Source organism: Serinus canaria, chromosome 6 (genome assembly GCF_022539315.1).
Source record: "Serinus canaria isolate serCan28SL12 chromosome 6, serCan2020, whole genome shotgun sequence".
NCBI classification, from domain to species: domain Eukaryota; kingdom Metazoa; phylum Chordata; class Aves; order Passeriformes; family Fringillidae; genus Serinus; species Serinus canaria.
In genome coordinates, this window is record NC_066320.1 from 29,708,214 (window position 1) to 29,726,240 (window position 18,027).

General features: G+C 43.4%; 1 protein-coding gene across 2 annotated transcripts in view; it reads left to right on the forward strand.

The window, feature by feature from the left end:
* The window catches only part of GRK5 (G protein-coupled receptor kinase 5), a 154,840-nt gene that overhangs the window by 121,825 nt on the left and 14,988 nt on the right, over positions 1–18,027 (forward strand). Inside the window, exons 6-12 of one of the 2 annotated variants that reach the window (XM_018910578.3) lie at positions 2,736–2,828; positions 4,948–5,011; positions 5,533–5,673; positions 6,767–6,957; positions 11,423–11,460; positions 12,263–12,352; positions 13,671–13,879. In XM_018910578.3, coding sequence (XP_018766123.1) covers positions 2,736–2,828; positions 4,948–5,011; positions 5,533–5,673; positions 6,767–6,957; positions 11,423–11,460; positions 12,263–12,352; positions 13,671–13,879 — 826 coding nt within the window. Of the gene's footprint in view, positions 1–2,731; positions 2,829–4,947; positions 5,012–5,532; positions 5,674–6,766; positions 6,958–11,422; positions 11,461–12,262; positions 12,353–13,670; positions 13,880–18,027 lie in introns of both variants that reach the window. The other variant, XM_030240960.2, reaches the window with a different exon arrangement.

The following is an 18,027-nucleotide window of genomic DNA, read 5'->3' on the forward strand; positions in this document are numbered from 1 at the left end:
TGAAGTCATTTCATCTGAACAAAATGTAATAAATATTTCCATGCCATTATATACCATACACACAGGCACTTACTGTTTCAGGTATTTGACAGAGTGTTCCAGCCAAGTAAGCCAGCCGTGGATTTCATGCTGTGTGAAAAGAGCTACGATGATAATGTATCCAAAGAAAACATCTCTGTTTCAAAGTGAATAAAAATTAAGTGGCTCTACAGTCCATTTAGACAGAGGAATGTGCAAACTTGCTCTGCATGGCTTTTCCAGAAAATCTTCACCAGGAGAACGGGGCTTTTTTAATGCTTTCTGTCTGCCCGTGGCGTTCAAACCAACGTGCATTATTTCCCCCTTTGTCTGGGAAAAGGCTTATCAGTTTCTGCAGCCATTTGTGCCATTATGTGCTAAAGCTCCAGGTATGCAATCTGCCTCTGCAAACCCTGCCCCGAGTGCATGCACGCCAGCAGATCATAAACCAATAAAAATATGAAAAGGAGGGCTCACGGCCCGTGTGGTTTCTGGCTGAGCGCGGTTTGTTTTCCCTGGGTGATGTAATGGGGATTTGTAAAATTTGCTCCGCTGTCATTCATTGTTTTGACTCATTTCATTGACCTTTTCTGGTTCCAGTTATTCTTTGCGTTGGTAGGAGCTGTGGGTTATTTCTGGCCTTCCCTTATAGCACAGGCAGTTTCCTTGCATGGGCCTGGTGTCCTGTAGAGATGCTCTGAGACTCGCACCAGTTGTGGGTGCCAGTCCCAGTGACAAAGGCAGAGCTGTGCTCCACACAAACCCCCCTGGTGCCTGTTTCCAGCTCTCAAATCGGTTTGAAAGCTGACAGCTCCCTCTAAAATGCACTTTGTTGTTGCCAAAGAGGGGAACTAAAAAGCAAACAACTGCTGAAAGGCAGCTATTGTTCTCTTAAAATGCGTGCAGCTTTTAATTAACTGAATGGAAAGGGTGAGCATTGGGCACCACTTAATGCAGGCTCCTTCCTTCATCCTAGCTGAAACCCAGGAATGAGCCAGGTTTGGGACCTTGTTAATAAATATGCTGATCATCTCACACAAACTAAAATGAGGTCAAAAGGAAGTTTTAAAAAATTGCTGTTGGTATTTACTGGTGCTGAATGATGTTAATTTTGGAAGGGTTCACAGTCAGACCAGAAAAGGTAGGCATACATACAAGTATGAAGCCTGCTGTCCTGGAGGAGCAGGGGTGGGATGAGTTCCATTCACGTCTTCATAGATAAAAATCAGTCTGCAAGAAAAGTTCATGTATGTAACTTCTGCTGTTAGCTTTAATATTTTGACTGTCTGCTCCTGCCCTCCTCCAACATCACCTAGAAATCTGATGTTGAATTTGGACATTTGTTAAAGCAAATTAAGGCTTACTTTTTATTTCATTTTGTAATCTTTAATCCATTAAGGGAAACTCTTATGATCTGTGTCCAGTCAAAGCTAACGAAGACAGCAACAATTTGACTTGTGCATACTGAACATGTGCAATTACCTGCCTTCTCCAAACTGATGGTGCAAGAATTACAAAAAATAATAATATTGTAACAGCTGAGAATTTCCAAAAATACTAGCTCATGAACGGGGAGGAACTGAACTGAGGAGACACATTATTCATGGTGACTTGTTTGCTCAGAGAACTGCCCCAGGGTGAGACACAGACTGTCCATCCTCAGACTAGAGCAGTCATTCAGAGAGGATTTTCTCCTCCCAGCAAGATCTGGAAATGTGTCTGAATGCCCTTAGACACAGACACAAATGTGTCTGTACACACCCAGACAGAAATGCTCATTTCTTTGGGCACTTTTCACCCAAACCCAACTTGTGTCCTGCCAATGCTGCCAGCAGAGGTGGAGGCAGGAGCCCCAGTGAGCAAAGCAAGAACCAGCACCAGCAGTTGTTAAACAACCTGACCACCTTCATTTTAGACAAATCCCAGCTCAGCCCACGTTTTCTTAGTTCCAAGCCTTTGGCCTTTCGGATGGCAAGCCTGATGCTCTCTGGCTGTTTGCTGCCTGCCACCATCAACAGACTTTCTTCTCAAATTTGCAGACTGACCTTTTTATTCCTTTAATTTTTCCATTATGCAAAAGGCTCCATCCACTGTGTGAGCCCAAAATTCTTTCCTTGATCCAGAAGCAAATCCACGTCCCTCTTCAGACTTTTCTTTCCTCTGTTTTACTCTACAAAGCACATAGCTGTTAGGAAATCCCCTTGACTTCAGTCACATGCCCTAATGCTTCTATGTAGCAGGAACTGAAACTGATCTTTTTCCTCAAAATGATGCCTCAGATGGTCTCTTTTTGATAGAAATGGGCTTCAGCCAGAAATTTTCTATCCGGATGTAAATATCCCTCAAAGTTTAGGAGCTCAGTTCCTGAGGATGTTGTTTCAGTTTACTAACAGAAGCAAAGACATTCAGTTTGTGGTGGCTAACAACCTCTGTAAAAGTCCATTAAAGCCAGTGGGAGTTGCCCTGATAATTTTCAGCAAGCATCACCAGTATTCAGTTTGTATGAGGCTTCCTGTTATGAAATACATCAAGCACATCACTTTGTTTCTGTATTGGAACAGCCAGCAAAATAAAGTACAAAATAAAGTGCAAAATAAAGTAGAAATAACATAATCCTACAGTAAAAGAAGTCTGGACTTTTCTCCTCTTGTTTTATTTCTCTTCTGCTCAAAGTTCAGGATTATAAAATGCTTATATATACTTTTCATCTGAGATAGATCTGTCCTTGACCATCTCAGTGGGGAACCATTCCAAGAGTACCTGAACAGCATGTACTTCGACAGGTTTCTCCAGTGGAAGTGGTTGGAAAGGTAAGTGTCACCTTTTTGTTTTTAATAAAAATAAATAAAAATGTTTGTTTTTACTTTCCATGCAAAGTCTGTTGAATATGCTCAAAATCTGAGAGCTGAGATGATGTTTGCTTCTACAGCTCAAGTGTTGGGCCATTTAATGGGCTTAGGTACATTAAACATATTAGGTATGATTAATGTGCATTCAGCAACTTCAGCTGTCTTTCTGTTTAGCTATCCTCTGAATGTGGTGACTTTTTGTCTGGACCAGTTGTCACTGTTATTAAATCACCCTAAAGAGAGGGAAAATGTGGCGTACAGGTCCTCTCACCGCATTTATTGGCTGGACATTCCTGAGCACATTTAATAACCAGGCAGCCTTGGTGGGTATTAATTTGCAAGGAAAGTGCCTTTCCCTTGTCAGGGAGTGCTGCAGCAGACGGTCACTGCTGGGTGACAGTGACCTTGAGCAGGGAGAAGCCCCATTTTGCACAAATGGCATTAATTACGGCGGGTGAGCCAGGGCCGGATCCGTGAGCGCGGTGTGTCAGCAGGACGCCTCCAGATCAAAGGAGCTGTGCCAGTTCCTCTCCCTGGAAAGCTACAAAGCTGCTGCTCAGGAGGGGTGGGCAGAGGGAAGAGCCATTTCATGCCAAGACATGCTCCACATGCCATCTTTACTGAGCCCAGCATTTACTCTTCCATTTCAATTAAAAAAACATCGGGTGATTCATCTCTAGCCAGGCTATTTCCTATCTGTTTTCACATTAGGGATAAGGAATTTTCTGCAATGCTTTGAGGATTTCTTTTTTTTTTCATTCCTCCAACAAGTGTGACAAGCTATTGGATATGCCTGGCTTAAGAAGCTGGGAGAATTGTTTTTGGGATTAGCAAAGAGATGTTAGTAGCATGGAGTGATCCACAGCTCCAAAGGAGCAATCACAGAGGTCCATTTATTCCAGGGACATTGCTGAACATGTACTTATCACTACTAATTGATGCTTTTAACCCCAAAAGCATTTGCAGCAGCCTCATGGAATACTGAAAATAACATCTTTTCCTCTTCTAGTTTTTTACTGTCTGCATGCTATTCTTCCCCTACTTTGGAAAACAATAAAGGGCATTAATGAAAGGATTCACTTCAGCATTTATTCTTCATTGTCATCAACCTCATCACCCCTGTGGTGGGAACAGCCACGTTACTGTGCTCCCTCTGCCGGCTGGCTGCCTGCCAGAGGGGAGCAAGGAGAGCAGGAATGTTCCTATCCACTGCTGGGATCCCTGTAAAACCTTGGTGCTGGAAACAAAATGGGATCTCGCTGAACCTGGAATTATTCTGCTGTCGTGTTGTAAAACTTCTACAGTAGCAAAGTAAAAGTTTGGTGTAGAGTTGGAGCCGTTCTGGTGGAGCAGATGGTAGGTTGTGTAGGGATCATGTCAAGTGATGTCAAGGGAGCACTCTGCCCTCAAGAACAGACTTATTTAACCTTAATTTAGCTCTTGATCCCTTCTTGCCCTTGATGCTCCCCCAGGAAGCAGGTAGCCCAGAGGGAATGGACTGGCTTGGATCTTGTCTTCCTGCTCTCCCAGCCTGCAAATGTCACATAAATCCTCCTGCTCCCAGGATTGTTTCTGCCTTTGATTCATATGAGTGTCATGTTTTGTTTAACACAACAGAAGTATTTTCTGGTGGTTTGAATTTTGGATCTCTTTTTCTCATCTTGCTGGCCAAGCAAAGCAATGTGTTAGCCCACCCTATATGTCCTGGGAATTAATATCTTATTGGAAGATCTCAGGCTTCCTCTTTGCTTAACAAAGGCCAAAGCTGTATAATGGAGATTCAGAACCCTCCTTGGTCCTAAGATGCTAGCAGAAATTATACTGATGACTCACTAATGTGTTGTATTTTATTACAGCTTAATATGTTGGAATTGAAAAGTTCAAGCCATACATAGTATTGAAGTAATGTAATTACATAATTATATATTATATTATATAATGTGATTACCTTGGAATAATGGGATTATATAATATTTATCTATTTTGCTTTTCAAAAGTATGCTCTGAAATAAATAAATCACAGAGAGTGCATTAAACATAGTGTGTTGGGGGGTTATTTATTTATTTCCTTTTCTTCCAGGCAACCAGTAACAAAAAACACGTTTAGGCAGTACAGGGTACTGGGGAAAGGCGGCTTTGGGGAGGTGAGTAATTCTGAAATTTACTGTTAAAAGTGTTTCTTACTTTTTAGACACCGCAGGTAAAGGAGCCTGATGTGACAGAGGCTGATTTACATCAATTGCTGACAGTTCTACTTAACCCCTCATGACACCCTAATCTCAAAAGGACACTTTGGAGAGTTATTTTGTGTTCAGCTGTTGCATTCACAGCGGAATTGGGGTCACACCCTTATTTGTATTTTCCTGGTGTCTGGGGGTGGCAGCAGAGGCAGGGGAGGTGCAGGCTGAGAGATTAAAATCTGCACAGACAAAAGGAGGTGGGAGAGGAAGCAGGCGGAGGAAAGCGAAATAATTAAACCAATATTCCGCAGCAGGTTTGGAAACAGTAGCGGGTCCCCAGCTGCCCCTGCCTAGGCCTGGCTCACTAAACCTCCGTCTCTGGCCTTAAAAGGATGAACCAGAGGAGATGGTGAGGGGTGAAGTGCAGCCCAGACACAGCTGGGTTTGCTTGGAGTCACCCGGCAATTGTTGTGCTCCGTCCGCAGGTCTGCGCCTGCCAAGTGCGAGCCACGGGCAAGATGTACGCCTGCAAGAGATTAGAGAAGAAGAGGATCAAGAAGAGGAAAGGCGAATCCATGGCACTCAATGAGAAGCAGATTTTAGAAAAAGTCAATAGTCAGTTTGTAGTGAGTATTGTTTGAGCGCCGTGGTTCCCTGCTCAGCTGCTCTGGTTGAATCCAGTGCCTCCTCCTGCTCCTGCTCCTGGAAAGGTGCCAGGAGCTGAATCCCTTTGCTTTGCACCTTGGCCCTGCTCTGTGTACCTTTGCTGAGTCTTATTTTAGTCTCTGGTCTGTGAGAAGTGCAGCAGTCAAGGGGCCTGTGCCTGCCATGGGAGCATGATGTGTTTCACAGCCTTGCCTTGCATCACAGCTGCATCAGGATGAGCTATTCTTATCCAGTGGGGTCACCTGAATTCCCAGGGTCTGGGAGAGAGGTGCTTGGAGGAGACTGAAGGAGATTCACCCCAAACAGATCAGATGAGACTGGCCTTGCAGAAGCATCTAGCCAGTGAGGTGGAGCTGGTTGGCCTGATGCAGGGCTCTCCTGAGTCACACCAGCTCTTGTGCCTCCTTTAAAACTTGCCTTAGATTTAGAAAAAGAAAAAAGGTGTTATCTCAGCATCTGTCGTGTTCTTTATATTAATTTCAGGAAACACTTTGTAAACACAGATGCAAGGTGTTTGCTTACATGTTTACTTGCCTCTGCCAGAGGATGGCACAGATTTAAAAGTGATGGGTAGATTTTGGTCTGAGTTTTCCTTGGGCACCCATCAGAGCCTCCAGGGATGATGCTATGCTGACCTTCCCATCTCTGTGATGATCCATTTGATCACCCCAGGACTGGGATATCTGGGCCTTCCAGGGAACTCACTGAGATGCAAAACAGTGCAGCAGGAGGTGTAAATTCTCTTGATTACTAACATTTCTCATACATGGGAAAATATGCCTGGAATTAGTATGTTTGTCCAGCCTCTGAAGCCATCTGAGCCTTGAGGGTTTCTGGTGATAAATAGATTGGATTCCACAAATTAATCTGAAGAATCCTAACATCTGATTTTTCCATACTTTTAAAATACATGTTTGCCATTGTAAGAAAGCCCATACCAAATTCAGTCAGTGTATTTTTCTCATTTTCTGGAGAAAATCTTTAATGAAGAGCTAGCACTTCCTTCTTAGCAGCCATCTGAACTGTCACAACTGTGTTGCAAATGTTTTCTAGGTCAACTTAGCCTATGCCTATGAAACAAAGGACGCACTGTGTTTAGTTCTGACCATAATGAATGGAGGTGACCTGAAGTTTCATATCTACAACATGGGAAACCCAGGCTTTGAGGAGGAAAGAGCTTTGTTTTATGCAGCAGAGATTCTTTGTGGCTTGGAAGACCTTCACAGAGAAAATACTGTGTACAGGTAAGCACTCTCTAGAGTCTCAGGATGTCTTTTCTGGGTTGGAAAGAATTGTCTGCTTCCTCCCTTCTTATTGTGGTGCTGCACAGCTGAGATGCCTGAGTGCTTTGGCTGAAATTTTGCAGAGCCCTGTATAAATACAGCATGATACAGTAATCATGGAAGGAAGCAGTTACATCCTGTCTAAGTTTTCCAGAACTAGCACAAAGCTCCCCAAACCTTACCTAAGTGTGCACTGGGCGACATTAAAAAGTGATGGAAGTTCCTTTAAAGGGATTTCATTTAGGAATTGAGTTCCTAGTTGGGAAGAAATGGAGATCATTCCATCCAACCCTCTATTTTAATTAGTTAGATTATTTTGCATGAGGGCCTGCAGCACATCAGGTGTGGGAAAACTTCTATTGCAGAGGGCATGCAATCCCAAGAGGGTGTCTGAGACAGAGGGCATGGATTTCCACTGGTGTGAGTGTGATTAGCTGGATGGGATCACAGTGATCCTGGCGTGCCAGCCATGGAAGGGGGCCCATTCCCAGCCACACCACAGAGGCATCCTGCTGGCAGCATCCCACCCTCCCTGGGTGCAGCCAGCGGGCACAGCGCTGCCCGGCGCCGCTGCCGCTTCCAGGAGGGCAGGTCCTAAGTTCTCAGCTTCCACTCTGGCTTCCAGCTCTACACAAGCACTTTTCCAGGGCAGGCTGGATAAGCAAGCAGATTGCAGACAGAGTTCTTGTGACTCCACGAGGATTTATTTTTTTTAATCAACAGCCAGTGTAGTTGTAAACAACGGTTCTTGTTTGTCTTCATCATCCCCGCTTGTGAAATCATCATTGCTGGCATTCACAGCAGAAGAGGGCCTGTAAATTGATGAAAGAACTTCCAAGGACAATGATTAATAGACAATAAGATGCTATTTTTAAAAGCCAAGCCACACTTTAAATCATTTTACATGCCTGGTGTAATACATATGATGCATGCGCTTGTATGCTTAGAAATTGCAATATTGTTGTTCCTTGGAGATCTCTAACAAACTGACACTTGGTTGCCTTGCATCTTGCTGGCTGGCACACAGAGGGCAGACAGATAACATGCTGATTTAGCTGGTGCTCACCCAAGAAGGAAGTTTTTTTCTTTCCCAAAGGAACAAAATGGTACTAAATGTCTAACATCAATTGAAAAATCAAATCATAAGTGAAGTGTCTGGCTTCCTTTTCCCTTAGAAAACCTCCTACCACATTTTCAAACATTTTAGGAGCTAGTGTAGTGTTTCACAATCATATTTTATTGAAAAAAATGACTGGTTCATTCATAACATGGCTGGTAAAATGCCATACTAATTCCATTTTCTAATAGAACAAATCAGATCTGGCCACATAAAATAGTGCGTGGCTCTGAGAGAAATGGCACCTACTTCCTTAGGCAGGAGTTTTCATGCTACTCTTGAAAGAGCTGCTACTTTACACCTCAGATGGCACATTCATTTTGGTGATGAATGATACTACATCCTTGTAGGTGACATTTTCTAGCAGTATGTCAGGAGCATCTGCAGAGACCCCTCATTTGTAACAGCACAGCGTGTGGTGGGACCCGTGAGAAGTGCTATATAGGTCAATAAAAAATAGCAGCTAAATGCTGCTGCCTTCTCAAGGCGAATAATTCATCACAAAACACTTATTCTCCAGACTTAATTTCATTTTCTTTAAACAAAATGCTCCTGAGTAAATCACAGCTTTGAAAAATGCATCCCCATCTCCTGGGCTGCTGCTGACGCACGCTGCAGACGTGACCCGGGAGAACAACCAGGCTCAGAGTCAGATTTATCTCATTCAGAATTCCCTTGTCAAACATGGCACTTGTGCTACATCTCTCAACTGCATCATGTTAGTAAAGGTCAATGGGTTGGTTGTTCGTGGAAAGCAAATGTAAAAAGCTGCTGGTTCTTCTCTAATTATTTCTATATCATATATATATATATAAAATATATATAATTCATTCTTATTCATTTATATTTCATAATTTATATTATGCATTTATATATTATATGTATTTTATATATATATAACTTTTTTGTTTATATAAATATTTTTTATGCATGTAATTTTTTAAAATTTATACTATAGCTGTGCCTGGAAGCTCCAGTCAGCACCAAGCTCACATTGTCCCAGGCATTGCACAAATCTGTAGTAAAGCCTTGTCCAAAGTGATTAATTGAGTTGTTTAGGCAGTCCTGCACAGCCAAACAATTGCCTTTTGAGCATGGGCACAGTGCCAGCAGTTTATGTTTCAGTATGTTTGGGCAAGGCTAATTTACAAATGGGAAGCTGAGCCTTTGGGAAGTAGCTTTATGTGTCAGTGTGTCCACCAGGGAGCCTTATTCCTCCTGGACATTTCAGTCATGAGCCCTTGGAAGTGCTGGCCATGCCAAGGAAGCCAGCCTTGATCCTGAGGAACCAGAAGCCTGAAAACAGGAATGACAGCTGATGCCTGGGAGGGGAGGAAAGCTTCCTCTAATTGCCCTGAATCACAGAGGACCCTGAGAACTGAACTGGTGTTCTCAAAGTCCTTGTGGAGTCTCCCATTTTCTCATTCAAAGACAAATATTTCCCAAGTTGCACATAAGTTTCTTATCACTGGCCCCCAGTTAGAGTTTTAAGTGGGACTAATAACTGCTGAGCATAAGATGAAGTAACTGATGAAGGCTGAGTTCTTCAAGGGAATGATTCTTACAGGATTCAGAACCTATTTTCAAAAATAAATAGACAATGCCCTTGACCGTGCTGCTCCAGCATTGGAAACCTTCTGTGGGAAAGCCCACAGTGGTATGTTAAATACAATCACAGCTTCTCCTCAGTATTCAGCTGCCCTTCACATATTTCAGCATTGTTTGTTTGAAAATCAGGCTTGGTACCACTGGCACTGGGTGAGGTTTATCTGGGAGGTCAGGAAGGTCTGAAGCAAGCAAGCAAGAGGAGATTACTCACAGAGCTCTGTGTTCTTGCTTGAAATCATAAATAAAAACAAGGCAAGTTTCAAAATTCCAGCTTTGGCATTGTCAAAGGTATAAAATACCCCTCTTCATACACAGGAAAATTCATGATACTGGAGTGGTGCAGCTTGAGAGGTGGGGTGGGCTCTGTGCTCTGCCCTGTGCCCTGGTGCAAGGCTTTCTCTTGTACACACCCTCTCTCTGCTCTTTGCACAGAAATGCCTCTTGCTGGGCAGTTACCAGAACCAAGCTGGTTCACAGCTGCAAGGAGGCCTTACAAAAAGGAAGAGGCCAAGCAGGGCTTGGATTTGCACCAGGCTAAGCACTGTCTTTAGATAAAAGCCAGGGCATGATGTGGTGAATTGAAGCAAGGCTGTTTTCCCTGCCTCACCCAGCTGCTGGTGCCTCATTCAGGCTGAGGCCAGCACAGCCCAGTCCTGGGGCACTTCTGAGACACTCCCTGCCCAGCATGTCCATCTCCCCCTCTGACACCTCTGGTCCCACCTCTTGGGCTGGCTCAATTCCCCCTCTGCACGAGCAGGATGGGAAGGAGCCTGCCTGGCTCCCACCTCAGCAGCAGCCCAGGAGTGGCAGCAGCTGCAGAGCTGTGCTGGGCTTGGAAAGGTTTGGAAAACAGCCTTGGTCAAGGAGGGGACAGCGTGGCTGGGCTGGGAAGCATCTCAAAGCAGCAGCTGGTGGAGGAGCTTTTGTGCAGACAAACTTTTCAGAAGAATGATCTGCCAAGGCTCTGCTAAATATATGAAAACTGAGATTATTTACTTCAGTTCATACCTTGCCCAGATCTGGGGAATTTTTGTTTTCTTTTTCTCAGGAATAGTAAAAGGCACATCTTTGACATCGCATTGACCACCTTGCCCATTTTCATGGCATTGCTCCAAACCACACAGGCACTAGAGTTTCACAAATTCTTGTAAGAATAATCTTAATCTGGACACAGCATTCCCCTCTCTGCCCCACATTTTCCAAACTCAACAAAATTATTGCACATGTGTGCAAGTGCATGGACACACATTCACATATTTGGTCTGACTCAGATGCCAGACATAAAAAATTCGAGCCCAGCAGATTGCTATTTCCATTTTCACATGTAAATAAAGTATTTTAAACCCTATTTTTTTAACATGAGATTTTATAACAGAAAATGTTAGAGAGATTTTACACCACAAGGACTGTAGGGGTTCATTTACAGGGTTTACAGGACTAGATGGATGAGTCCATTATAGGGTAGATTAGGAACTAAAAGCTTGGCTTAGTGAAAAATTGTAACTCCAGTTTAGAAAAAGACATATGGTTTCGGTCTATCTGTGAAGTGAGTTGTAAAAGGTTGTATTGGTTTCAGGAGTTCCTTGCTGTTTGAGTTGACACTCAATTGGTTTATTACAAGTAATAAATGCCCTCACGCAGTTGTATGGTTATGTTATCAAAACCAGCTTCATAGCCATAACTGCTATCTTTCATTTCCAGAGATCTGAAGCCAGAAAATATCCTGCTGGATGATTATGGTAAGTCTCGGAGCTTTACAGAGATGCTTTCACAGTAAAGTAGATTAAGTTCGTTTCAGGATATATGTTGCACAAAGACAAATAATGCTCTGAAGTGATTAAGAGGCTCAGCATACACTAATATTCCTGTCTAGGGGTGGCTGAGCTGCTGGAGCTGGCTGCACAGATGGAAGGAAGCAGCCGTGCCCTCAGCAGGGGCTGCTCTCCAGAGCTCGGCATTGCTGGGGCTCTCTGCCTTTCCTTGTTGTTTTTCCATCCTGGTGCAACACAAAGGGAGTTCTAATTTCTAAATCTTCTGCTTCCCTCTCCATTTTTGAGAGTACTTTCATCCTCTGCTGAGCCAAGTCTGGTTTTATGCAAACCCAGGTACCCGTTCATTGCTGGAGGCAGTGATAATCGAATCTCGTGCTGGCCTGAAGACCAGATGTGGCCTCTTCAGCCATCACAGAGTTACAGAATTGTGTCAGCCCATCCATCCTCTGTGATCAGTTCAAGATACTTCCCCACAGCATGCTTCTCTCTGCCTCTTTTCATTGGTTTTAAAATACCTGATACAATCCCCTGCAGTCCACAGCTTTACTGTTAACATTTATTTCACTGCATTGTAGCACCCTTAACAATTCCTCTGTTCCAAATCAATGAAACTGCTCCAATTCAGTGATTCAGAACTCTCCTTTCTTAAAATGTCCGAGCAGTAAATTGCAGGAGTAGTTTAGCAATGACCACAGTTGTGGGTTTTGGACTAATTTGAGTCAGGTTATTATATCTGCTTTCTGTTGTTTTGTTTGTTTTTTCCTTCCAGGCCATATTAGAATATCTGATTTGGGTCTAGCTGTTAAAATCCCTGAGGGTGAATCAATCCGTGGAAGAGTAGGAACAGTAGGGTATATGGGTAAGTCTTCCACAGCTCATCTTTTTAAAAATTTACCAAGGTTACTTGAGTTTTAGAGATATTTCTGCCAAGAAAGCTTAAGAAAAAAGAATAAAAAATATTCACATTCAGCTGGGTCCAGTTTCATGCAGCAACTCCTACAGAAATCCTGACAGTGAAAATCAGAAGAGGGTGAAAGGCTGGACCTCTACAGCTCTCAGTGAGGCTGGTCTATAACCTTAACTCAGCAAAACAAATTGAAAGGGGAGACAGCAACTGGGATTCTAGTGATTTAATATAGATTTATCTTAGGAGGGCTTTGTGCCAAAATAAAGATTTCTTTCTAGTTGCTGCTTTGTCTCAGAGTTACAATGTGTTTGCATGGGTATGATAAAATGGGTAAGTCCACACCTATGGTCATCTTGACCAGGGTCACCTTGAGCTTTCCTCTGTGTGCAGGGGAGGATTTCCACAAAAGACGAGTAGAGATTTGTACAGTGGTAAAAAACATCCCCAACTACACTCCCTTGTTTAACTAGATCTGTTTTCTAAACTCAATGTAATTATTTTCATGCATTCTCTGGGTGGGCATATTTTCTTGGAGTAAAAATTGCTTATGCTTATTTGACTGAATAGAAACTAGCTGATGTGAGCCACTGTTACACCATATGGAGACTTTAATGAAAGCAAGCAAATCAGTTGTCATGTCTAAATTTTGTTATCTCAGTGTAAGTTTGCGTGCACACTAAGGCTCTGTGCTTGTGAGCACGTGGGGATGTGTGTTTGTACCCCTGCATGGAGGTGAGGGTGCCTGCAAGACAGTGACTACTCTGCCCAAAAGCATTGTCTGTGGTTGCAACACAAAATTAATGGATTGGAGTTTCTTTAAAGGGGAAAAAGAGAAGCTATGAATTGACCAAAGAGACAGAATTTGCTTTTGAAGAAATGTCACGGCTGTTTACAGGATGTGTGTTTGCATTTCCTTTCTTTCCTAAGTGGAGAAATCTAGAGGAACTCTTAAAATTAGGTCTCTGCTTAATATTTAGACCAAACTTCTTTTGTGATTTTTTTTTTTTTTAAATTTTAATTGGACTGAGTTGATAGAGAAGTCAGAAGAGAGCATGCACAAGGCATGTAGCATGTAGAGAGAACACCATGGCATGTAGCATGCTGCATTTCCTGTAATGCCCTCAACTGCAATCAGGAGGTATTTTTTTATTTTACCCACCATTCCCTGTGCATGTGTATTCAGTCACCAAAATGAAACCTCGAGGCATTTCAGTGCTCTGCCTGTGTAAATACCAAGCATTTCCACAAGGCATCTCCCTCTCCTCCACAGCTCCAGAGGTGCTGAACAACCAGAGATACACACTCAGCCCTGACTACTGGGGGTTAGGCTGTCTCATTTATGAAATGATTGCTGGGCAATCGCCGTTCCGTGGGAGGAAAGAGAAGGTGAAGAGGGAAGAAGTGGACAGAAGAGTGCTGGAGACAGAGGAGGTGTACTCCCATAAGTTCTCTGAGGAGGCCAAGTCCATCTGTAAAATGGTAAGGGGCTGGAAGGCTCAGTGGGGCAGCTTCACTGACCAGCTGTGTCTGACAAGGTCTTAGCAGTAACAGGGGGCCATGGAGGGGCTGCAGAAACAAGGACTAACCAAGCTCATCTGTGCATGGGATGACTGCACTCTATTCATTCAAACTCTGTTTGTTTGGGCTTGTTTCTCCATGAGATTCATCATGGTCATCCCGAGCCCTCTCCAAAGTTTTATGGCCCAGGGAGCAGTATCTGTTCTCATGAGACTTTGAGTGTTAGTTTGCAGTCAAGAATGCACTTCTGTCTTTTATAACCTTGTAGAAAAAAAGAAAAAGGACTCGATGATGCAAGAATCTGGTTGTCTCCTGCAAGGAACTGCAAACCCCACGCTCCCATTGTCTTTGGTGAGAGCTGGGGGTAAGCAGGACAAAGATTATGCAATGAAATTGTTGTGACACTCAAATGTTGTCCCAGCCCATCTCACTAACTTTGTTAGCAGCTTTTCCCCCAGGGTGTCAGGGTATCCAGCTTTTCTTAATACTGTTGAGCTGTTCTTCAAAATGTTTTCTCACTCCTTCAGCTGGGAGTCATTTTCATAGCACAATAGCCATGTCTGACAATGGAAATCCTCAATCCCTCTGAGAAATCTCAAAGCTGCATCTGAATTCATCAATGTCTTGTTGACATCCATCTTTAGAAGGCTGAATTGTAATTTGGAAAAGGATGTGGCCTTTTTTGGGTGTTGTTTGCTAAGGAGTGAAGTCTCCTTTGGAGACAATGACTTATCTGTGTTTGCTGGTAGAGGGAGAATGAAGGGGAGGAAAGGTCAACAAATAGGTAGGGAGGGTTTCACCAATGTCTTGTGCAACAGGCAAGCAAAGAGCAGATCCACAACGCTGCATGAAGAGACACTGAAGTGTCCTTGCAAAATAATAATGGTAGCACTGCCAAGAGTCATGCCTGGAAGTCATTAACTCACAGTGCACCGAGTCATTCCTGAATCCTCAGGGTGGTGTTTAGCTGACATCACTCTTGAGAGATGCTCTGGGCCGTTCACTGCCCTTAACTGGTGATGCAGAGCCCCCAGTGAAGGTGACATGGGAGGACCTGGGGCAGCCATGGGCTCTCACAGAGCATCCCATGTGCCCCAGCTGGCTGCTTTCTGTCCTCAGGCAGCATCTCAGCTCTCACCAGGTGAGGAGCTGCATCTGAAATGGAGATGTGAGGCAAAATTTTTACCTTGCTGCTTGAGGCACAGAATCAGGATAGTTTGGGTTGAAAGGGACCTGTAAAGATCACTTAGTCCAACCCCCCTTTTCTGGCTGACATACCTGGAGAAGCCCTTCTTGCTACTCTTTATTTCCCTTGAGTAACAGAATGAACATATACTTTGAAAATAACCATGAGAACTTAAAGCTGAGAAGAATTAAATGCAGCATTGATGGGATAGTGCTGTAGATGAGCTACCACACTCCCAGGGCAGCAGACAGTCATGACACTGTAGTGGTCATTTTCATCTTCCAGCCATGGAGACTCTGGTTTCAAGGAGTCGGGACCTCAGGAGGTCATCCAGTTCTTTCTCTTGCCTCAGGGAAGCTGGGACTATATATAAATTATTCCTGAAAACTTGATCACTACTGCTTCCCTGTCCAATCATGTGGCATGTTTATTGAGGTGGTTTGTGCAAACTATTAATAGATCCAAAGACAACTTTTCCTTTTCTGAGCATTAGTATCTTGAGGCAGGAAGAGTCTGAGTCCTGATATTGAGTGTGATGGCCTTTGTGGTTTCCCATCCAAAAGTAATTTATTTTATCAAGTGATTTTTTTTTTTAAATTTTTAAATCCATCATTCAAACATACTTCCTCAATTTCTTTTTGCTTTTTGTATTGAAGGCCAAAACTTTGTTGCTTTGCATCAGCATCTTAACAAGGAAACCAAAGAGTCATAAAGTACCCATCATATCGGCAAAATGAAACAAAAAGTTGCAATACATAAATGAAGTTTGAGTCTTCTCGAAGATCCAGCACAAAAGGCTTTTCCATAGTGGACTCTTCAGGGCAGGAGTGAGGAAATGTTTCCCACCATGTTGCCCAGCCTTCTCTTCAGAGCTTACTTCATGAGCTAACAGCATCACCACCAGGAAATACACTCTCTTTGTTCATTTACTCATAGGAAAACCCTCTGGTGTCACCCCACGTCAGCCTTCCCCTCCTGGATGTTTGTGCCCTTCTGCATTTTTGCAGGCACATATCATAGCTCCCATTAATCATCATCCATCCCATATTTCCATGTTCCATTTTGTAAGTAATTTCCCATAAATCAGACCTCATTTTGGACTGAAACAGAGATGAATAACAAATAATTAGGAACAGGGGCAGCTGGCTTTCTGGGAAGCTCCCCAACCCATAGTTCCCATATAACATAGCTGCTCCTGGTGTGTTTTTTCTGTGAAAAAATCCAGTCTTTCTAGGAAATGCTCCGTGCTTGTTGTGGTTATGCCTCGTACTCCACTGATGTACATGCCTGTTTTCCCTGACAAGTGCAGTCATGCATCCAGAGATGTGACTTGAAGTGCATTCAAGTCAGCAGTGTTGGATGGGCCCTCATTGCTGTGCTCCTCTGTCACTCTGTCAGTGCCCTGCTTGTCTGCATTTCCCACAGACTTGTCTTCCCTGATGCCTTTCATCCCTGCAGCTCCCATTTTACCCTGCACCAGGGGTCTCTGATGGGATGGTGTAAAGGAGACAGAGCCAAACTCTTGGTTTGGTGTCCTGCAACAGGACAGGAAGCAAAGGAAACAAACTGAGGCACAGGAGCAGTTCAGTTCCCTCTGAACATTAGGAAACATTTTTCCATGGTGAGGGTAGCCAGATAGTAGAACAGGTTGCCCAGAGAGGCTGTGCAGTCTCCACACTTGGAGACAGCCAAAGCCCAGCCAGACAAGGTCTGGAACAACCTGCTCTAGGAACCTCTGCTTTGACCTAAGATAGGGACTAGAGGGATTGGACTAAACCATGTCCAAATGTGGCTTCCAGCCTCAGCTGTTCCATGTTTCTGATCTCCATTCCCTTTTCAAAATGTCACTCCAACTAAGTAAAAGGTAACCGGTTCTGTTTTCCTTAAAAGCAATTTTTTACCATTCCTCAGTTACCATCAGGAGCTCTGTCATCACACAGCTACTCCTGCCTGCTGCCATCCCTCCTTTCTGCTTTCATCCCATGGAAATCAGCATTATGGCACCTTAAAGTTTATCAGTGCCCAAGGATAACTGCTCTTTCATCCCTCTGCTCTCATTTAGTAATTGACCAAAGCATTGCTTTTCTATTCTCTAAAAATGGATTAAAATAATATGTTTACTTCAGTGTCAGAGCTGAACTTTATCTAGGTGATTCCTTAAACTGCTTGATCAGCTGGGTGAATGGAAATGGTTTTAGCCTTCCCCTTGTCTCCTTTCATGAGTGGCAATTTTTTGTTTTCCTTACTTCTATAATTTTAGGACTAACATCATAGAACTTGGAATTATTTATTACATGGTATGATCTGGAGATGAGATGAACTCACTGATCACATGAAGATAAAACAGTGCTTTGGGGACTTTTGGCTTTTTTTAGCATCCTCACAACAGTTGTTTCTTTTTGTAAAGGAAGCAAAACAAAGTCATGGAAAAAAGTCTCAGACATTGTAGAGTTTGAATCCCCAGTGGGGATCAATTGAGTGACATGAAAGTATCAGAGAGCTCTTTGTATCAAGACCTTGATGGAACTTTCCTGCTGCTACTCAAAACTCTCTTTGAAAGTCCTGTTCTAGTCATGCTGTGCCCATGAACTCTGTTGACTAAGCCCTAAATGTCCAGTGTCAACTGGAGCCTTTTTTACCAGAACTCACAGCTCTGCTGTTTGGCATTAGCTTCATGCATGGTTGGGTGGCCCAGGCCATCTCCAGATTTGAAACTGTGAATTATCTGCAGGCTCTACTGTAGAATTACATTTAAATTACATTTGATGGGGTCCCTTGCACTGCTGTCCCAGGAGGGCTTGTCATCAGCCTGATGGAGTTGCTTTTGTTCTGCTCTCTATTCATATTAAATAAACCCTTTGAAGCTGAATTAAACAGGAGTGTAGAGATGACTTATACTGTTGTTATCTCCATTTTCTTTTCC